This window comes from Thamnophis sirtalis, unplaced genomic scaffold (genome assembly GCF_051295495.1).
Source record: "Thamnophis sirtalis isolate CommonGarterSnake01/CBP01778 unplaced genomic scaffold, rThaSir2_p1.2 scaffold_3, whole genome shotgun sequence".
Classification (NCBI taxonomy): domain Eukaryota; kingdom Metazoa; phylum Chordata; class Lepidosauria; order Squamata; family Natricidae; genus Thamnophis; species Thamnophis sirtalis.
In genome coordinates this window covers 66,915,535-66,939,316 of record NW_028261383.1, presented here as the reverse complement: position 1 = coordinate 66,939,316, position 23,782 = coordinate 66,915,535, and the positions used below count along the sequence as shown (strand labels likewise).

The window sequence follows — 23,782 nt, the reverse complement described above, 5'->3', positions numbered from 1 at the left end:
CACAATTCAACTCTGAGCTACATTATTTTCTTCTTTTGGAATGTATTTTATTATTCTCTTCACTACTCTAAGATCCTTTGTTACAGGAAGCAATATATACAGAAATAAAACATCACTAAATAAAAAAGCTTTGGGCACAAACCGATTTGGTTGTCACCCGAACCTAATTTTGGAAATTTCGCGCTTAAAAAAAAATGGCATAGAAAGGGGAAATCGATAATGGGGGGAAATCGATCATGGGGGGTGAATTTTTTGCTCAGAACCCAATTTATAATACAATACAATAGCAGAGTTGGAAGGGACCTTGGAGGTCTTCCAGTCCAACCCCCTGCCTAGGCAGGAAACCCTATACCATTTCAGACAAATGGCTACCCAACATTTTCTTAAAGACTTCCAGTGTTGGGGCATTCGCAACTTCTGGAGGCAAGCCGTTCCACTGATTAATTGTTCTAACTGTCAGGAAATTTCTCCTCAATTTTAAGTTGCTTCTCTCCTTGATTAGTTTCAAGTTTCAAGTTTATTAGAATTTGTATGCCGCCCACTCCCATAGGGACTCTGGGCGGCTCACAACAGACAAGAAACATTTAATTTTAAAAAATAGAGATAAAAAATAAAAATACAGTATTAAAATTCATGTCACCCATTCCATCTAAATGGGGCTGGATATCAATCAACAGCCCCAAGCCTGCCGGAACAGCTGGTCTTGGCAGCTTTACGGAAGGCCGGGAAAGTGGTAAGGGTCCGGATCTCTACAGGTAGATCGTTCCACAGGGCCAGCGCAGCAAGTTTCCACCCATTGCTTCTTGTTCTGCCATCAGGTGCTTTGGAGAATAGTTTGACTCCCTCTTCTTTGTGGCAACCCCTGAGATATGGGAACAGTGCTATCATGTCTCCTCTAGTCCTTCTTTTCATTAAACTAAACATGCCCAGTTCCTGCAACCGTTCTTCATACGTTTTAGCCTCCAGACCCCTAATCATCTCTGTTGCTCTTCTCTGCACTCTTTCTAGAGTCTCCCCATCCTTTTTACATCGTGATGACCAATGGTGAGAAGTGTTTATGATCAGAGCTTCTATTGCATAGCATTACTGTCAAACTCCCGGCCTGCAGGCCAGATGAGTCACGTGCTGGCCATGCTGTCACCTGATTTAGTGAAAAAAGTCCCGATACATCACAAGACGTCGGTGTGATGACATGAGTTTGACACCCCTGTTGTATAGGTGCAGCCATTACGGAATTTCTATTCATGAAAAATAACTTTCTATGATAATATCTTTGAGTTCATTTTAATTCTCCAGTACTTAATTTCCAGTTAAGTATTCACAGTTTTGCAAAAGTGTTTATCTTGCAATGATTTGGGAGAGGGAGGGCGATTATTCCCAAACACAGTTTCAACATATCTCATTGAAAACTATGTAACTTGCAAGATATTCTTTAGCTTCAGCCCTATAAATCACTTTTGGTGAATATTTATGTAGCTTAATAATGGTAATTACCAAAGAAATTATTTATAAAAACAATGATTGTAACAGATGGAAAAATGACCTGAGTGACATTACGTTAATGTGAACTGCAGAATATTCTTTATGTAATATAATAAAATCTGAGTTAAAAATGATGCAGACAAGAGAAATAGATGACTTAAAATACTTTGGCCTCTGTAAAAATATGAAAAGTAATTTTCATTACATAGAAAGGAAAGAGGAAATAGGTCATTTACAGCTTTGATTATTTAATTTGCAGCTACTTATATCCTGCCAAGCTAAGCCATGGTGACAGCTGATGAATTAATCAGCACTGTAACAGGATGTAAAAACATTTGTATGATATCACCAATTGTACATATAGTCATTATGATGACATTTGATATGACAGTTTTTTTCCTGTAACAATATTTCAAGACTAAATAATGAATATATGAGTTCTGGTGGTGCAGTGATTGGAATGCAGTATTGCAGGCTAACTCTGCCCATAGCGTGGACTTTGATCCTGATGGGACTCAAAGTAGACTCAGTCCTCCATCTTTCCAAGGTTGATAAAATGAGCCAGATAGTTGGGGGCAATATGCTTACACTGTAAGTCACTAGTCAGCGGGTGCTGTAAAGCATTAAATATAAAGCAATAAACAAGTCTTAACTGCTATTCCTATTCCTATTGTTTTATGTGTTTATTTACTGCAATTACTACTATTGTAAATAACCCTTAATTTTAAAGCAAAAATTATAAAAGCCCACTCAACTCAATAAAATATATTTCATTTCTAATAAAGGCATGTAGGGAGATGTGCCTATCCTTTATTTTTTCATCTGGTAGTAGGTAGTAGTAATAAAGAGGAAGACAATAAATCCTAATGAATCTCTGGTGATAGCGAAAGCTATAGAGAGTCATAGAGATGAACTTGAACAGTATGTGAACTTGAGATGAACTTGAACAGGTTATGTTGTACATTGCCCAGAGCCCCTATCTGAGAACGATGGGCAGTTAAGAAATATGAAATTAGATAGACAGACAGACAGATATGCTTTAAGACCTATGGGCCTCAACTTCCAGTGTTCATGGAATTGAAGTCCTTGCATTTTCAAGTGGCCAAGGATGAGAAATGCTAACTGTCATCACTATTGCTCCAAAATCAACCTTGTGATTCTGTTTCCCAACCTAGATTATCTCCAAGGATTGACAAAATCTTTATAGGTTTTCTTTTTTGCATCCAAGTATTTAAAGACTAAATTCTTGTTACAATTTATAGAGCCTCCAGAATGTCTGTGTTGCTTGTGAATTCTAGGAGCTGAAGTGCAAAATAACATCAGAGAACTTCATGTTCTCAAATGAAAAACTGAGTCAAATTCAATTAATTTCCATTCTGATATGTGCTGAAATAGGCACCCTTAATGAATGTCTAGCAAACAGGAGCAAATTGTATTAACAATTATATTTCTTCCCTTTTCCTTCAAGCATTGGATATGAATTCATATCCATATGAATATGAATTGAACATAAAATGTGTACAAAAATTGCTGTTTTCAAACTTCAAGAGGAGACTTTGTGGCCAGATTTGGAAGTTGAATATTCCAGAATACCTTTTCAACGAAAATCTTGGGTCTTTACTGCTGCACATCTAAATGGGAACTAAATTGCCCTCGGTTTTTGTCAGGATTCATCTAACTTTTTAAAAATATTTTTGCAAATTGATGGCTTAAATCTTGTTTGGTTTTGTTACTAGTATCATTGGCAAGGAAATCAGGATGTAAATCTACTGTCCCATATTTTGCAGAGGGATTTAAATCCTGTGAAATATAAAAGATATCTGATTGAGTCTTACAGCATGCTGCTAGTTGAGCTTTAAAGTTGGTGAGCACTCAAAAGTTTTCCCCTTGATATCCTTCATTAAGAAAACTGATTCTTTTCTATTATGGCTTTTTAGTCCAGGATTAAGGAAGGAATCTGCCAGCTTGGATTCCAAACTATACTATTGACATATTTCCACAAAGTATCCAAGGAGCAGCATTTTTGTACATGTAGTATGAAATAGGCAGATATCAAGCAAGTGCAGTTATGATGTGGCCATCCATATTACTGGCTAACTTAGGTACTCTGAAGCTGATTGTATAGGAGGAAGGGCAAATTTATTTCTTTATATTAGTTTTCAAATGGCTATTCTTATTTTGTTGTCTTTTAAAATTACAAAGACATTTTAGACTGTCAGACTATCTAGGTCTCAGTCCAAGGTGAAGTTGTAGCCTTAGCCTTGTATGGCTTTTAATTCAGATTAATGTTGTAACTCTAGAAAGACCTCCAAATTTGACTTGGTTTTATTTATTTTGCTTTATATATTACTCCGAACTCTGATATATTGAGTAGCTTACAACAAATTTAGCAATTAAAACTAGTTATATGATGACTAATAACACCCAAACTGATGTGCCATATTTCAGGAATAGGAATAGGATGGTCATCATTGACTAATTTTCACAGGTCTTTGAAAAAAGAGGTTAGTCCAAATATCTGAGGATGGGCTGTTTTAAAAGAGAGAGTGGTTCCTTTATGCTTCATACAATATATCACATATCTATGAGGTTTTAATAAATTTACTACTATTATTATTATTACTACTACTGCTGCTATTACTGTTCCAAAGGTGCTTTTTCAAGAAGCAACTAGACATTCTGGTTTTTCTTTGAAGACCTTTCAAAGAATGAGCTGAAGAAGCTTCTTGGATGAGAAGCAAAACGTCTTCAAAGGAAAACCAGAAAGCCCAATTTCCTCTTGAAAAAGCACCCTTGTGACAATCATGAGCTGGATGATTGAGAATCTCCATAAACATACTGCTATTACTCTATAACAGATTGCAGTGGATTTCCCCCCCCCCCAAAGTTCATAACTACAATGTAGTTTGGAAATCCAATAGTTTCTCCCACCCCTTTTGGGTAATTGTATATTTCTAGTAACTGGTAATTGATCACAATAAAATGATATAATACAATATTGTAAATTTCTTCTTATTTTATACGTGATGAAAGCTATATAGCTGAATAGCTGTGATAGCTGTATCTCATGGTTGGGAACTGAGTTCTAAGGAAAACAAGCTTGGAGCAGGGAATAGAAGGTTGTTGCTTTATGTAGTAAACTCTGTTGAAGGTAGAAAAATGCCATTTTTCATAGGTATTATGAAGTTTAATATGACTTTTTTAGGTAATAGTAAGTATGCACTCTTAATGTTCCATTTTTTAAAAAAATAATAGAGTTCCTGATACAATGAAAATGTCTGGAGGGATTCATTTTTCAATTATGTATACTAACAAAATGATCTAGCCAAAGTCCAACTTTTCAAAGGGATTCAGTGGTTTCAACAGAACAGTCAGATATAATAGGATGTTAAGCTTCCACAGCTTCCACTGACAAAACCATTCTTGTGTCACACCTTTGCAGCACATACTTGTGTTTAAACATCACAGACCATTATACCTAAGCAAACTAAAGGATACATTGATCAGAATGAATTTTCCTAAGGATTGTATAAAAGGCTGGCTTCAGGGGATCTGTACCGGATTGTTTGTGTGAATGTACATTTCCCCATTCTTTGGGGAAAGTTCTTCCTTATAGCATGAAAGCATTTTCACAAACAGCATGACTGGTATGCCACAGACAAAAGTCATCTTGACTTCCTGTAATCCCACTGTCATGCATTGAACTAACGTAGAACTATTTCTCATGCTAGCTCCTTTTCTCATTATTACCTTGGTGTTTTCTTTTAATTAAGCAGCTAAAGTGGCTTAAATATATTATATTCATTATATAATGATGGCCTCTTCTATTCTGTTCTTGTTCCCTCCTTCCCCAGCTTCCTCAGGCTCAAAAGGTAAACTATTTTCAGTCAATACTTGAAGAAATCACCAACTCCTCACGCTTCTACATCATGAAATTACTTTACAATGATGATCAGTGAAATGCTTAACAATGTCACCACTAATAAACTGGAGAGCATGACATTGTTTAAATTAGAGCAGGACTCTATGTATAGGCATATCACCCACTGAGTTACAATTGAGACACAACATGAGAGTAATTTAAACCAAATGGAGACAGGGTGGACTACTGCTTTGTACAAATAAAGGATGCATTTTGTTTTGACTTAGAAAAAAAAATGGGTAGCCTTAATCTTTGGGACAACCATGACCTGGATGACTGAGAATCTCTACAGAATCTCTATGGACTGGTAGCTTTAATCTCACAGAGAAGTCATTCAAAGGTATTTATTCTAGGGAAACAAATGAACTATATACCCAGCTACATTCTTTCACTGGTCCCCATTGTATTGTCTTCTCAAAAGCCTTTGAGTGCATCTAACATACATGTTGTGCAGAAAAGTTTCCATGCAATGTGCTGGTATTATTAGTGTACAGCTTCTGCTTTGATATGGTCTGTTCCAGAGCTATCTCATAGCATTTCATGATCTCACAAATAATAATGGCGGCTGCTACAACATACTGTATCACTTGGTGCCCATTGCAATTTCATGTATAATTTGCAAATGTAATTGAGATAAAAGTATAACAACAAATGCCTTGAAGTGAAATGCCATCATATAATTAGGGACGCCATTTGTAGCTTCCAAGGATCTCCACTACGGTAATACAGTAATCTCCATTTTGAAACTTATTCTTGAAGGATCTGATTTCAGTTGTAGGAGTCTGAAGGCCTTCTGGTCTATGTGGCTAGCTTGATTTCTTTTTTCTCTATTTTTGAACTATAGCCTCTCATCCCACCCATTCTTCTCTCCTGATCTTGCTATCTCCTTTCAATAAATGTGGACAATAAAACACACACACACAAACACACTGTCTGGATGAATAGATTTAGCAGTAACATTTTTTATGTTTAACCTAGACAGAAGCAAGAATGGTTTTATCTGGGTATTATTATTCCTTAAAGCATTTATAGTTAGGGAAGAGCCTTAATTTGATGGGAATTGTATTTAATAATGTTTAATATTTTCTTTACTGGCTGTTTTTCTTACAAATAGTTTCTGACTATTCTTCTCATTGTACAAAAAAGTAAATGTCTACTTTTTTACAGAGGAAACAGCCATGGCTGAGCAAATTTTAATGAAAAAAAACCTATGTTACAGAGAATTATTCAGCATCTTATCCTTTTCTTTAAAAAAATCACAGTCTCTTGAAAATTATGATTTCCTTTTAAACTAGCCTCACTCATTTGCTATGAAACTAAATAGTGACAAAGCAAAAAGTTTGCTAAATATTCTGTTTCATGTTGCAAGTAAGATGTCTTTCGTGATCACAATTTTGAAATAGCTATTGTGGTAGACTTGAAGGATAACGTTCCTAAAGTTCTTGTGGTATTAAATCTTACTACATATGATAGATGCAACATTGTCTGTTGTAATATTTGCACAAGAGTTTTATAGTTTTTAAGCATACTATCACAATTTCAGGAATTCTGACTTAGAATTCTAAAAGCAAAGAGAGACAGCTATTTCCTACTTGACTCCCTTATGTTCAGTTCTTTAATGATCCAGCTAAATGCCAACCTCACCACTAGAAAATCTGAAATAAGTTTTAAGGATAGATATGATCTCTTTTGCAAAATATTGTGAAAATATAACTATGCCTTCATTTTGTGAAATTATCTCCAAATCACTGAGTACAATTTGTAGGCAGGGATATTCCTCACTTTTGTTAAGAAGAAAATAAAGAGCAGTATGAAAAATGAAATAAAATACAGCAGCATGGGCTTTCTTGCAATATCACAAAATATTAAGGGACTACAAGGTTTAATATGTTTGCCTCATCAGTCCCGTTTCTTTTCTTGGACTTGCTACAGTCTTTTACACTTCTAAAGATTTTTTGGCAATTATTTTCCATATTTTTTTAATTTTACAGCAGCCATTTTTAATTTTCAGCACATTCCTTGGGCTTAGAATATAATATTAATTCTAATCATCCTTAAGCTAGTTGCTACTCTTCCCTATGCTATATTCAAGAGAAGATAATTTGTGACCCTCCAGATACTAATGAATTTCAGCTCCCCAAAGCTCTCATCAGGGCCGTTACTAGAAGATTTAATGGAACCATATTTGAAGGGTCAGAGGCTTCCTTCTCTGCATTAACTAAACAAACAAAATGATTTTTTAGTATTAATATATGCACATTTTTGAAAGCACTAATATTTCTTCAGTGGATTAGCAAAAATATATTTCTTAATTAAGAATATATTTCTATGCATACTACTTAGAACTGCATCGAACTTCCATGGCTTTTACCATGGGCTTTGTACATTCCGATATATCTCTGACAGTACAGCCATTCAATGCAAGATTCCTGTAAATATTCTTTGAACACTAAAATAAAAACCTTGCTAGGACTAATCTAGTACTATCGAATTGCACACTTAGTGTGGGCAAGATGAACAGCTTCTTTGGATCAAGAGTTAGAAAGTCCTCAGAAAGAAAGATTAGATTGAGCTACATTGTCACCATCAAATCTATTTCCAAGGAAAAGTAACTGTTGGGTATCTGTGATGAACATGATACAAAACCCAGAGTGGAAATGGTTGGTTGGATTGGAAGGCATTTTCTTCATTTTTAATCTTAAAAATATAACATTCAGATTTTTTCCCAATGAAGTGGACCTTGATGAGAGGCTTTCAAATCCACCTGGCATTTTGAAGAAGATCACTGCACAGGTTGATGCATTCTTTATGAATGACTGAGTCAACACAAGTGCATGTTTTCCCATATGGTGTCTGAGTATGTGCTGTATTTTATTTGAATATATAGCTGTTTCTCAATCTTGGGAACTTTAAGCTACGTAGACTTCAGCTCCCAGAATTCTCCAGCCAACCATGTTGTGATCCATTTTGTATATAACTAGTCATTATTGCAAGAAGCAGTATTCGTTTTCTATTACTATTAGCCATAGTCACTGAAATTATCAGACTTACAATGAAAGAGAATGGTGGTTTTAAATAACTTATATTTTCTGACCTTTCATTTCTGTGTATTCATTCTGAAGAATATATTTAAATTTTCCATATTAAACTTTAGTTATGTATGTGATATGTATATAGATGCATACATATCACAAACATACATTGCAATGATGAAATATTATTGCTTCTCAGGGGGAAGCAAGGCAAATTAAAAATACTGTATCATAAAATCAAATATAAAACCTGCAGTAAAATAACTGTAAAGCTATGAAAATCCTGAAAACTAGCAATGTGTAAATCACCCAGGATCTGATTGTGATTAGTGAATTGATTCAAAGGGTTGATTCAATTTGAAGAGCCAAGTCTACAGTTTTTTATTTGAATTAATGGTAAGAAAAATATGTTTGTACATGTGCAAAAGTCCATTAAATCATGAAATTGGTTGCAAGCCACCTGATTTGATTTAATGCATTCAACTGATTCGGCTGTTTGATCTAAAGATTTTATTCAAAGCAGCAGTTCAGTCCCTTTGCCTTTGAACGGTTTTCACAATCCTACTAAAATGATTTCCCTTTTGTGTGTGTGGGGGGGGGGGCACTCAGATTGTAGCCTGTCCTCAAAGATTTTTATTGGTACTTATTGTAGGATCTTTTATTCCTCAGATTAACTCAACTGGGGACAATCTACTGCAGACTGAATCATAATTAAAATGGTCAGCATTTCTGTGGCTATTCCCTTACTTGTTTGTTGCAAGGGCATTTGGAGATTATGACCTTGAGTTTAAAATACAGTCATTTATGGCTCTGCAGGTTAAAACCTGCATTTCAAATAAAATCCATTTGGAAATGGACAAACTGCTAGTGCAGATGACAAAACACACACACACACACACACACACACACACACACACAAACACACACAAACACAAACACACACAGTGATTAAAACAGACACCTAGCAGCCATATTATGGACTCAAGGGGGATTTTTAAAGGCAGAACCACATATCCCTTGACATGGCATGCCAGTCATCCAGATGGGAAATTTTCAGAACATAAATTGTTAAATAGTTGCCTTGGTTCGGGAACAGTCATTATACAACTAAAACTATCTTTCACAGCTCATCTTATAACAGAACTAGATCCAAAAAACATCCTCAGCTACATATCTGAAAGTTTATTAGAAGTTCACTACTTCAGAACAAAAACCACTACTTGGGAGGACAGTTGAACCTTTTACATTCAATTATTTTCATCTGGTTGGGATTGAATTGTTTTCAGCAATCTAGAACTCTCTTCCTTTTATACATCTGTCTGTTTCCTCCTGATTCAGAGATAGTTCCCTATTAGTGATCAACCAAGAAAGGAAGAATAAGTCAAATTTATTTGGTTATAAATGATCAAAGAAACTTTATGATTCAATTTTATATACTGGTCAATAGAACATCTAAAAAATCTCGCATAATATGTCAGCTTTGTCAGTCTGTATCAAATTTATCTTCACTTTAGCTATTTTTATGATTATGTCAATCATTGTTTATGGATTGCCAATCTCTCGGTGGTTTTTTTTCATATACATGACATGTAAATATTCTGGTATCATTTAAACATAATTAAAGAAATAGCAGTACAACTGTTACTTTTTAAAATTATGACTATTAATGACCATTCAGAAAATTTTCATGAATTTGGAGCAGATTTCAAATCTTAGAATTACCTGTTATTTCATGTGTAGTGAGATGGATGGATGGATGGATGGATGGATGGATGGATGGATGGATGGATGGATGTATAGATAGATAGATAGATAGATAGATAGATAGATAGATAGATAGATAGATAGATAGATAGATAGATAGATAGATAGATAGATAGATAGATTGATTCATTTTAGAAATAGTTCATAAAATGCATAAGCAATTTTTTTTTGTAGTACAAAAGATACAAAAGAAAGCAGGCACCAGATTTCTTTCTTTAAATGGGCTTTAGAATATAGAATGAAACATTGCACACAGGATTTCTAAATAGAGGGAACATGTGAAATGGCACATTTCAAAATGGTTATTATATTAATAATGAACCATCCAAATTAGGAATTATGTCCAGGTCAATTTAAAATACAATAAGGAATTAGCAACGTATGAAATGTATGATCTCTTCCTTTGTGTTTCCTTGCGGGAGGGAGGAATGATTTATTTAGAGTAAAGAAATCATTTTATTTGTTTGTGGAGTTTGTGGATATGAATTAGCACACTTGATTTTTCTCTTCTGCCGTGTCACTCAGACATAAGTGTTCCACTATAACAGCCCACTAAGGTATTGTTTTACATGATTTGTGGAAGCAGCGGGCTTCAAGATGTATTAACTTATTCCTATTGTGAGGTATTTTGTGCTGATCCTCTGTAAAACCGGGGGAGGCTACTGTATCTATTACACATTATAATGAAAGAGAGTTCACCTTAAGAAAATTATTCTGCTCTGTTTAAAAATATTGTTTTTTCCCCAACATTCTCAAATGTTTTAAGTACATGACTTGGGCAATAACTGTTCATTTAAAGTTTCCAGAAATTCCTTTTCTCTTTTCTTAGAGCACAGCATGCTGTCCTTTTATCCTAACACAAATTTGCTTTGAAAAATCTAGGCCCACCATTCATCATTCTTTGCTTCGTTTACTTTTTTTTCATTCTTCAAGGTGTTGAATTACATAAAGAATGGAAAATTTACAGTCTTGATCTTGTCATGAAACTGCACTGGGAGAAACATTAGAGATTTTATTAAAGTTAACTAAGAAGCTAAATGAAATCAAATGAAGTTCAGAAGAAAAAAAATGCTTCAATATAGTGATTGGTGTATGATTTTTTTTTTCTTTTTGAAGTGGCACTTATTTATATCTCTTGGTTGTACATGAAAACCTTCTTTGAATATTCAAGGTAAAATACGTTGTGGAAAACTGCATCTTCATTATGCCTTCCTGTTTCACCCTTGACTGCAACCTGTATAGACGCAGACCTACAACACTGAATGAACAATTTATGATTAAAGAACACTGACTTCCCCCCTGAACATTCCTTGCTTCAACACAACAATGTTGGATTCATTCAGAAGCCAGCCCATTTTATGCAGGTGGCACTCAATTTAGGATCACAATTGTGATTGGGATTGCCATTGTAGGTCATAAAGCAAAACATTACGTGACTGCACTGATTTACAACAGCAATCCCGGCACTCACTGTTATGGTTCCTAATCAAGACTCAAAGCTTATTAATAAGTACTCATTCCTATCCAAGCCATTCTGGGTCTTACCCAGCCCTGAGCCTCAGTAAAATAAGAAACTGTCTCCAACCCTCCAACCACCTATAATCCTAACTCAACCCTTTGCCCTGCACCCTGCCCTATGGGGGCAGCAAGCAGCCCCAGAATCATGCTTGCACTGATTTATGATGGCAATCCCAGTCCCAATTATGATAGTAAGTCAAATGGAGGGAGTTGAAGTGCCCGTCCACTTGTAAGTGCAGGAAGGTTGCCAACCACCTGAATATTGATCATGTGACCATGGGGGCACTGGCATTGCCATATCTTTGGGTGTAGGTTGTAAGTTTATTTTTTCAGCACTGTCATAACTTTGAATGGCTGCCAAATGAATGATCATAAATTGAGAACTACCTGTATGATCAGAATTGCCCATTCTTAGGAACAATGGGTATTTACTCTGAAGCCATTCTGATAGCTCTAAACTTTACCCATTGCTAAAATGTCAGTTTCTAAGAATGATGAGGAAGGTAACTGGTTTGGATTAATTACATTTTTCTTGGTGTTTCGAAGCTATAAAAACTGTATTATTATTTTTTACTACTTCTACTATTTTAAAATAATTTTTAATGTTCCTATTTATAATGTATTTCCATTCTGGCTTTTTTTTTTGCCCAGAAATTAGTTGGAGAATAACAACAATTTTACACATTGCTGTAAAAGAACATAGTCCTGGCAAGTTGACACTACTTGTTTACACATTGAATAGCTCTTTTCTAGTGCAAATTCTGGAGTACTTCAAGGGTGTACTTGAAATCTCGCTCATGGGTTCTTAGGTTACTGATTACAAAATGTTTTCATCACAAGGTCAGATCTGAAGTTTGATTAGGCAATTCAGAATCCAGGCTAATTTAACTTGGACAGATTTATAAGCTGCCTAATCAAACTTGGGGCGGAATCCAAAATGAGTTTCAGTAATCTAGTGTTTTGCCTTTCACATTCAGTTTTCTTTGTATTATTATTTTGAATAGAATTGGCTAATGTTTGCTAGCACTGAAGAATTTTTAAGATTTAAAACCTGCCAAATGTCAGAAACATAGGTGCAGATTTTCTGGTGTTGGCTTTTTAAATCTTTTAATCTTATACAAAAAGAAGGAGATGTCTACAGGTTTGTTTCTTTGTTAAAATAGAAATGTAAAATATTTTTGATACAGGTTTTTTTCCCTTTCAAGAGGGTACATTTCAGGCAGATTGGAGCAGAGGAATTTTACAAGGAGAGCTCCTACAAATTATTCAGCAATTCCAGTATTGTTTGCTTGGGAAATTTTGTAGACATTCTAGTGGCACCCCTAATTCTCAGGTTCTAATGATGCTCTCTTGGGTATTGGAATGGAACATTTCCCCACCATTGCCTCCTGTGATTATGTAACACTTCAATGATTGTCATATGTACAATCATTATGTGCACCCAGAATGCTAAATAGATTACTGTGGAAATCGTAAAAACTAGAAACTGACCAGGAGGTGGAAATATAAGCCAACTGACAACTTTGGAGGAATCCTAAATGTACTTGAGCTCATACATGCATAACGAAAGTTTTTTGTTATGACCATTTTTAAGGTCTAATAGATTTTTGATGAGTAACAAAGACAAGGAGAACATACTAAAATACATTTCAGACAAAATAATTTTAAAGGCATGGATGAAATTTAGACCTTGATTTGGGAGTGGGGGAGAGAAGGAAACAGAGAAGGAATCCTAAACTGGATCTCCATAAACAGTGAAAGTGACTCTTCTCAGGAAAATGATTACAAATAGATCCTAAACTAGTGGGGGAAGTAAGGGACTTTTTGTGTACAATTAGGTTCTTAGAAGACCCAAATCAGACAAGAAAAAGCTTCCTTAAAAGAAACCTGAATTCTGTTTAAAAAATATAAAAACGTAAAGAAATGGAAGATTTTATGGGAAACATTGAAAATAGTCAGGAATTAGTTTCAAAAGTAAAGATTAATTTGAAGAATTAAGAAACCAGGAAGGTTTTTAACTTACAGAAAATTCCTGTCACTTAGTGAATTCCTAAGTTTTAGCTGTAGCACAAAGCTCACGCTTTAGACTGAAATAGCCAATAATACAATAGAGAAAATCCGTATAATAAACCCTATCACTGGATCTCATAGTCTGTTACTAGATAACAGACATATCTGTAACCCCTCTCCCCTTTTCCTTTCCTCCACTATCCCTGTACCTGCATTGTGGCTTTCCTGCTATGGACAAGTTTTTTGTAGGCGTAGACACATCAAACTTTTTTTGGATGGATGTAGACACATTTTAAAAAAAAATAAATTTATAGGCCGCCCAATCCTGGAGAACTCCAGACGGCTTACAAAGAAAGAAAAAAAAAGAAAAGCAAAATAAAAGAACAAGTTAAAAATTCACAACACACATACATTCTAATCGGAGCTGGACCTTGACAAAAGGTCAACAGCCCCAGGCCTACCGGAACAGCCAGGTTTTAACAGCTTTCCTGAAGGCCATGAGATTGGGTAAGGTCTGGACCTCTGGGGTTAGCTGATTCCACAGGGTCGGAGCAGCCACAGAGAAGGCTCTCCTCCAGGGGCCCGCCAGCCGACACTGTCCGGCTGACAGAATCCAAAGGAGGCCCACCCTGTGGGATCTTATCGGCCATTGGGAAGTGTGTGGCAGTAGGCGATCTCACAGATATGCTGGTCCTAAGCCATGTAGGGCTTTAAAGGTAATAACCAACACCTTGAATTGCGTCTGGAGACCAATTGGCAGCCAGTGCAGCTCGCAGAGGACAGGTGTAATATGGGTGTATCTCGGTACACCCAATATCGCTCGCGCGGCTGCATTCTGGACTAGCTGTAGTCTCCGAATGCTTTTCAAGGATAGCCCCATGTAGAGCGCATTGCAATAATCCAGCCTTGAGGTGACAAGGGCATGAGTGACCGTTTGAAGTGCCCCCCTGTCCAAGTAGGGCCGCAATTGGTGTACCAGGCAAACTTGGGCAAAGGCCCCCCTGGTCACAGCCGACAGATGGTGTTCCAGTGTCAGCTGCGAATCCAGGAGGACCTCCAAATTGCAGGCACTCTCTGAGGGGTGTAAGTTTTCACCCCTCCCCCCCCCAGGATCAAGGACGGACTGTCTGAACTGTCCTTTGGGGGCAACATCCAAAGCCACTCAGTCTTATCGGGATTGAGTACCAATTTGTTCGTTCCCATCCAGATCCTGAAAGCTTCCAAGCATCGGCACATCACGTCAACCGCTACACTGAGCTGGCACATCTGAAGGCCAATCAGATTTTGCCCACTATAAGTGGTCAATATCCCTTAAAGGGTAAGGCTCCTTTCAGATTTGGGACTGTGTGTGAATGCCAAAACATGCCCCGCTTTGATCCATCCCAGCTTTCAATTTCCCAAGAGATGGCGAGCAAGTCCTGACATTCCACCACTTTCAGAGGGGAAAGAGAAGTGAGCAGTTAAGGAAGATATCCCAAGGAGAAGGATAGGTACCAAAGGCAATTGCATCTCCAAGGATGAGTACGTGGGATATTAATTGATAAGTTTCGAGAAGGTACTACCAGGGTTTTAGTACCTTAGTGCTAAATCTTTACCCCATTTTGAGGAAAAATTCTCAAAATTCAATATTTAGTATTTAGTATTTAGTATTTATTAGACATTTATAGACCGCCCTTTTCCCTGAGGGGACTCAGGGCGGCTTACAATCAAAAAGGGAAGGGAGTGTAGGACAATACAAAAAGAAATGTGCACAAAAATAAATTAAACAGTAAAACTCAACATTCACTCAGCATTCGGGAGGGGCAAAAGTAAACTTATCCCCAGGCCTGATGGGCTAGCCAGTTCTTGAGGGCTGTGCGGAAGGCCTGGACGGTGGTGAGGGTATGAATCTCCATGGGGAGATTGTTCCATAGTGTCGGAGCCGCAACAGAGAAGGCTCTCCTCCGAGTAGTCGCCAGTCGGCACTGACTGGCGGATGGAATACGGAGGAGGCCAACTCTATGCGATCTGATGGGACGTAGGGAGGTAATTGGCAGAAGGCGGTCTCTCAAATAGCCAGATCCACTACCAATATCTCTTTTCTTCCCCACTGAATCCTGGCTCCAGAAGCAAGGGAGGAAGTTCTTCAAGAATGCAGCAAGGAAGGGAACAAAGAACTTAACCCTGGAGTCTTACGAAACTGAAAAGTTTTATTATTATTTAAATATGAGTTTCATCTTTTAAAGTAACAGTGTTTGTTTGTGTGTGTGCGTGCGTGCGTGTGTGTGTGTTGTGACTGTTTAGGTGATTCTACATTAATACACATGCGTGCATACACCCACACATAGAGAAAAGGAATGTAATAATATAGCATATAAAATGCTTTCCGCCCCCAAAATCATTATCTCTTTCTGTCTCCTTAAATATTTTACATGCACCATTTATACATGGAAATGGAAGCGCCTCATGAACTGTAAGAAAATACCCTTTCATGAAAGCACTTAAGATGAAGCAGCAATGTGTTTGCCTTTAAAATCAAAGCAATAGGGTGGAAGAATCTGGACTTTGTTAGTACATTTAATCTAATTATTCTTGCATTTCAAAGGACAAACACACATCCTTCCATTTGAGGTTGGAATGTAGAAGAATTCAAAATAAAAATAAAATTGTATTGACAATGATACAAACAAATTGCATTAAGTATTATGTTAATATTTGAAATCCCGTGGTTCACAATTACTAGAAATATTGATGTTTATGGCCCGCTGCAGACCGAAACCATGTGAAAGATCATATGTAGAAATGATCATAAATTGCTCAGGCCGTAGATTTGGCAAATATCTTTATTTGAATTTTTTAAGAAGGTGAGCAAGCAAAACTGAAACCACCTTTCTCCCAGCTCATGGAAAAATTATCTTTCTCTCATGGTCCATGGAAAAGTTGCCAAAAAGCTTTGGGACTGCTGTGCTATATGACTAATGTAATAAAACTAATTCTGCCAAGTCTAACCTGGAGGGAAAATCCATATGCTTGAGTGGTATGAATAAATTTTTCATATTACCAAATCAGGTGTCCATATTTTCCATAGTTATCATACATTTTATAAGTGCATAACATATGTGTGTGGCTCTGAGTGATGCGGGGAGGGGGGCGGCTGGTGGCATTCTGGTTAACTTCCTTCCTCTCAAGCTATTTTCAGTTGCTGATGATCCGGGGGGCTGGGGGGTGGAGAGGTCTGACATCTGGCTCCTGCTTTGCAGGATCCTTCAAGGGTCAGTACTGTTTCAGCTCCTATCTGTCACTTATTTGAAACTGCTGTGTGAGATCATCCAGCGTCATGGGATGAGATATCATCAGTATGCAGGTGATACTAAGTTGGATACCACTGCCTGTTTTGAATTAAGTGAGGCTGCAACCACCTTTTCTTGGTGTCTGGAGGCTTTGAAGTCTAGAAGGGGAGCAATAGACTAAAACAATCTGGATGAGATGAAGTAACTTTGAGTTCAGAGCTCCTTGGTCCTTGGAGAATTGCCATCTTTGATTGTGAATGAAGTTGCCCTGCCCCAGACAGACCTAGTGTGTAATTTGAGGATTCTCTTGGACTTGCAACTTCTACTCAAGGTGTGACCAGAAGAGCTGTCAGAAGTGGGCCAGTTACACCCCTACCTGGACCAACACCTTGTCACAATCATCTATGCCTTGGTTCACCTCTCATTTGGACTATTATAATGTGCTCTACATGGGGCTGTCCTTGAACACTATCCAGAAGCTTCAGTTGGTTCACAATATACCAACCTGCATAGTTTTATGGAAGATTTGTTCAGGCATCAACTCTTTTGCAAGAATTGCGCTTGTTATCATATTTAATTCCCTACATGACTTGGAGCCAAGGTATTTGAAGGACTCCAGTTAGATCTAGTGACCCACCAGGGGGAGGAGGGGAAGCAGGGTATGTTGCAGGTTCCATATACTAGGAAAATACATTTGGTGGGACCAAGAAAAGGGGCCTTTCAGTGGTAGTTCTTTCCTTATGAAATATTCCATGAGAAAGAAAACTGGTTCCCACTTTGCTATTTTCCCAGAAGGCCTTGAAGACATGCTTCTGTGTGCAGGCCTGCCTCTCCCGTCCCCCAGGGCTATGTGGAACCAATCAAGTGGTTGGTACGATTGCATTTATCAGTGCTGTAGGTGGGTGGGATTTTTTATAGGATTTTTTTAAAATCTCATAAACCACCTAATCCTAGTGTCAACATATGTGAGTTGGGAGGCCATATAAATTTATTTGATTGCTTAGTTAACTATAGCAGTAGGAAAGGATCTACTTCTATTGGGTGCAGAACATTGGAATGTTCTGTTAAGTTTCATTATTTTATTTTCAACTCATTCCTCAACTGAGCACTTCATTTATATTTTAATTTCTATTTTTTAAGGTATTAACTGTCCCAGACAGTTTTGTATCGCCTGCAAGTTAGATAGGCATGTCTTAACCTTTAGCCTCTGGGTCCTTTAATAAAAACAGTAAAGAGTAAAAAGATCCAGGACTGCACCTTCATTTGAAATCAATTTTCTAATTTGATGAGATCACTTTAATCGGGGGCGAAATCCACCCCTGATACCTTTGCTACTGGTTCAGTGCGCACACGTATAGTATCTTTCACACATGCGTAGATGGTGAAAAACAGACATGATGATGTCCGGGTGGGTGGACGAAGCCTGCTACCAAGCCCGCCTGCAAAGGTAAGTAAACAGCAAGGAGGGGAATCCACTGTGCCATGCGGTTTAGATTAGCTAGAAAGCAGGAATCCTGTTTTCTAGAAAATATAAATCACGCATCACAACTGATTGTTGGGAAAAACATTTGTTTGGGCAAACCAGTAGCATTTTTACTACTGGGCGAACTGGTCTGAACCTGTAGCATTTCACCCCTGACTTTAATACAATTTCTGTTTCTTCTATATTCACTTAATTGTGGTGCCATCCATCCTACACTGGATTAGTTTGGAGCGTACAATTTCAGGAAGTTCATTCTCAAATATTTTGCTGCAATCGATATATTGCAGTTACAACATTCCTAAACTCTATTAAGAAAATTCCCTGATCAAAAAATAAGATAAAGCTATTCAAGCAAAATATGTTCCTGACAAACCAATTCTGATTGCTTGCAATTATCCATTGTTTTCAAATGGTCACAGATTATCTCTTGACGATCAATTCTAGAATCCTTTCTGTTACTGATATTATGTCAGCCTGACTTACTGGGTCTTCTTTTAAAAAAACACTGCTCTGAGTAATATAGTATTTCATACACTCTCCGTGATTTCTCAAAACCAATACATAGGATTTGGGCCAAGCCACCAGCTAGTTTTTATTGCTATTTGAATAAATAGGAATAATAAACACTAGCAACAGTATTGTTTTTATTTGAACCTCTGCAACATTGCCAAGTTCTTTCATTTTGATTTCTGAACATTTTTTTATATACATTTTCAGCATTTATTGCAACTCTCCTTTTTCTGTTTCTTCTCATTTTGTTTTTTTTAACAAATTGTATCCTTCAAGGGAATCATCTTAGTGAATCTCTTAAAATAATTAAGTCACATTTAATTTTCCATACTAAAAGTTTAGGTTTCTCTTGTTACTCCCACATGCTGAATCTTGCTGTTTAGATACTGAAAACTACAAGGTTTAAGAGCCAGTATTCCTTCTGATATTTTAATGAGTGACCCATTTGTGTAATGACCCTACTTTCTACTATGTGCAAATGCTCATCAGAGGTCCTAATTTCTGTTTTTTTTTATTTCCAACACTCATGGGATTTGATGTCCCCTTTAAATCAAACTAGCAAGATTGAAACTAAATATTTGTTTTAATCATTCTTTATGAAATTCTATGCATCTCCTGCCCACAGACTATCATGTGGATTACTCAAGTTGTGGTCCCAGGAGTAAAATCTTTTCTGTCAATATCATTTGGGTAGGTAGTCATTGGTTTGCAATATTTCTCTTCCTTTTTTTCAGATCTCTTCCATAAACTGAGAATCACCTGAGCTCCCAGGGCTTAACTTTTCTTTCAAAGTTTTGTTAAAGTCTTTGGTGATATACCAGTAGTTGTAGCTGTTCTCTGAAGTATTACTGGTTCCCATATATATTAACAGGAAGGGGATAATTATGCTTGAGAATTCCTGGAAATCATTCTATTACATCCTGATTTTAGCTCCTTGTAGATAGCACATTTGACAGTGAATCCAATTGACATACTGCATATTGTATTTGTATACATTCCTTATAGGAGTGACTCACCAACCACTGTGACTCTTCTTTCCTATAAGGCATCTTCTCTGAAATTTAGAGAGTCACCAAGTCTCCTTCTCTTCTGCAGTGTCTCTATTAAATGTTAAGAATATGTTTTAGCTGCAGGGCTCTCAAACTCTTTCTGGGTTGACACAGTGCAGAATATTTTGTGCACCAGACTTATCTTCTTCTTGTCTTATGGAGAATTGCATCAACTATTACAGTCTGTGTAGTATCTCTTTTCTTTAAACTAAAAAATCTTTTATCCTTTCACATCAGCTAAACTATAGCCATTTGTTGCTGCAGTCCTTTGATTTTTTCTTTGAAGATTTCTACCAGTTTGTACTTACTACAAATATACTGTATGTCAGGTGTTGTTGTTTTTTCTGGTTAAAAAAGGAACATATTACAAATATTGAAACTTCCAGTTGAGAACTCATGTCCATTCATCCTCATGTTTACTTTCTAGAGGACCACAGTTGGAACTGCATTTATTCCTCCCTGAAGTTGGGCAAGTAGAAAGTAGCTAGTCATGACACAACCTCTGCAGTTAGCAGCTATTCAGATGACTTCAGATGAAGCTCAACATAAAAATTTAGAAATGTCTCAGAACATCAACATTGCTCTTTCTTTCTTCCTACTAAACTCAAATGTTCAACTTGTTCTTTAAAAAGGATTTTTAAAGGCAGTTTTACATTATCATGGGCCAAGGATAACTTTGGAATTGCTCTTGATGTCAGCCCTATATGGTAGACCAGATTAAGAAACCATTGCCATATAGATATAAAACTAATTTTATTATACAGCTATACTCACAAAATCTTATCTACATGAGAACATGCTTCTCCTTCCCTCACTTTATCTTCATGTGAATTACAATGGTTACTCATATTGGTTTCTTGGAATGAACTCAAGCCCTCATGTTTCTCTGGATTAGGTCACCTAATCCAAACCATTCCCAACATGGTTAAACTTACTTACATTCACATTGCAGCAATTATTTTAAGAACATCATTTGTACTTATAAACAACCGTATACAAATATTTTCTGAATGGGCAGTTTTTGTTTTGGGATGCCTAAGTACAACTTCATGCTTCTAGTTGGAATAATACAAGCAACAAAACCTGCTGATTTTACCAGCTGGGGACATAATAAAAATAAATGGAATGGATGGAAGAAGCTGTGGAAGACCTATGTAGGAACTGTGTGTGAAGGAAATTCTTGAGGCAATAAAAATCTTGGAGAAATGTTTTCCCACATACTGTATGTGAACACTTTAATTTTAATCGTATTGCTGGTAGTAGAAGATTAAAGAGTAATTTTTTTCCCTTGCATATGTATTTTGTAGTGAAGTATCTAATGTCTAGTCATGGGTTTTTAGTTGCGTGTTTGTCTCACACAATATAGTTTACATTTGCAATTCCTAAATCATACTAAGGCCAGGCAAACCTCCTGGGACTTGGAAAATCATATAAGAAAAACTCTATCTTATATTTTAGGAACAGCTTCAGAAAAATTCATCAACCATTAATTCTGTGAAGAAAAGATTCCCCCTTTTTTAATATCAGCTACTTGCAATCTTAATATGGAATTACTGCACGTTTAATTACAACGTATATCTTAAACGGATCCAAGCTTCAGATTGACTGACAGTGGAAACCAAATTGGAGTTGGGTGCAGAAATGCTTTTCTATTTATCTGGAATTTGTCGGACATTTATGTTTTCCTGAATAATGCAATATGTGAGCCAGGAGTTTGCAGAAGTTAGCAAGATTATCATCTACTCATTTTAACATTGCTCATTTTGAGAATTCAAGGTTACCAAAATTACAGTGATTCCTGTGTGGTCATGCTGTTCCTCAATAACAGAATGCAGAAACCAGCTGAAGACTGATGTCATTAATGCCCCATGTTTTTTTTATTGCAGTGGTGTGATTATTAGAGGGTGGGGAAAGATGTGGTTTCCTATAAGAAACCAAATGTCCAGAAAATGAATACAAAATTTGCATCTTATATCCAACAGATGAATAAACTATCACCAAGTGTTTTCTTTTTTTCAAGAGAAGAATTTTTATTAGAGCCTTAGCCTGTGCTTTTGAAGTGCCCCGGAACAATGCAACCTAGGTTTATATTTAAATGCTATTATTTTAGTAAATCAGAAGTCTCTTCCTTTGAATGTCTTCATTGCTGTGGCTTGATCGTGACCTTAGTTTGTGTTCTCTTGATCTCTCTCTTTTTTAAAACATAGCTTGCTGACGATCAGGGATTGGTTTTGATGACCACTGTTGCCATGCCAGTATTTAGTAAGCAAAATGAGACTGTAAGTATTCCCATAGTCATCAGCTGGAAAATGAAAGCTTTTAAACTAGCACATACACTATTTGAATGGCTTGATGAAATCATGGGTATTTCTATTAGATTCTGCTGTTTCCCCATATATTTGCACTTAGCTGTTGAAATAAAAGCACACACTGTTAATACGAATGAGCATTAAATACTTTTTGAAATATAGTGTCATGAATTCATGAAGCACAAAATTGAGAATGCCAAGCTCTTTATTTGCATGTTTATTGAAGCTTGTAAAAGGGAAAGGGAATATATCAAACAGGATATAAAACCTAAAAACTGTTATAAAAGTTTGAAAATTATTTGTTTCAATTACATGTAAGCATGTTAACTGCTCCTAGATTATTTGCATTCTGTCTCAAACATCTGAACTCGTTATACACGATCTGTCTGTGTAAAACTCTTGCCTGTAGTAGCACCCTGTACATAAACACATTCAACTATACATATATACATAAACACAAATGCATGCACTTTTGTTTTTGTTCCTATAGAATTCTTGATTAGAACAAATGTCTGTACTTATGGTATAAAGTTGCCTAAGGAAAAAATAAGTTCAACAAAGTTTTAATATGTTTTTAACATTCTGCTTCATATCTAACTTTTTAAACTGCTTTTTACTTAATACTTCCCTTTGAGGTATCAGTTAGCAGGATCAGGCGGCTGGGGAAGTAAGTTATATATTTCCATAAAAGGCGAGAGATTTATACGATCTGAAGAGAAACCAAAGTAAATTGCATAGTTCCATGCAACATTTTTCCACGATACACTTCCAGACTCAAAGAGTTTAACAGAAAGCATCCTTATCAGCGGAAATGTTGCACATCATCTACGCTTTTCTTTCCAGGATTAGAAGAAAAAAAATGGCTGTCGGTTTTGGAGATTTGGGTTAGGTCCATGCAACATCTCAGAAAGGTTCTTTACTTTAACTTAATACTTCACCCAAGCATCTTTCAGTGTGGTTCTTCCAAGGAAGTCCCAAAGGTGCTTTTTCAGGAGGCAAACTGGATTTTCTTGTATTTTCTTTCAAGATGTTTCACTTATAACCCACGAAATTCAAGGAAGAAGTCTTCCTCCCTGATGCTGTATGGGAATTGCCACATTGCCACCAGTGCAGTGATGAGACTTGAGGTTGCCCAGGTTCACATGGGCCTAGTGCTTGGACAGGCAGATTAACTACAGGGATCTTTATCAATAAAAGAGAATGACTGTATTCCTTGGTGCAGTTTTAATCCATGTGGGATTAAACTGATTGGCTGGAACCGTTGATTTTAATTGTTTATTGACCCAATATTAAACATATATTTATTTTAAAATAGAGATCAAGAGGCATTCTCCTGGGAGTTGTGGGCACAGATGTTCCAGTGAAAGAACTTCTGAAAGCAATTCCAAAATACAAGGTAACTTATCCATTTGTAAACTGCTACACAGTCAAAGT

At 36.6% G+C, this 23,782-nt stretch overlaps 1 protein-coding gene across 2 annotated transcripts in view; it reads left to right on the top strand.

Annotated features, from left to right (window-relative positions):
- CACNA2D3 (calcium voltage-gated channel auxiliary subunit alpha2delta 3) overlaps positions 1 to 23,782 on the top strand; it is a 573,108-nt gene that overhangs the window by 410,795 nt on the left and 138,531 nt on the right. The window contains exons 14-16 of one of the 2 annotated variants that reach the window (XM_087709045.1): positions 5,337 to 5,354; positions 22,247 to 22,318; positions 23,664 to 23,744. In XM_087709045.1, coding sequence (XP_087565171.1) covers positions 5,337 to 5,354; positions 22,247 to 22,318; positions 23,664 to 23,744 — 171 coding nt within the window. The remainder of the gene's footprint in view (positions 1 to 5,336; positions 5,355 to 22,246; positions 22,319 to 23,663; positions 23,745 to 23,782) is intronic. The other variant, XM_087709046.1, reaches the window with a different exon arrangement.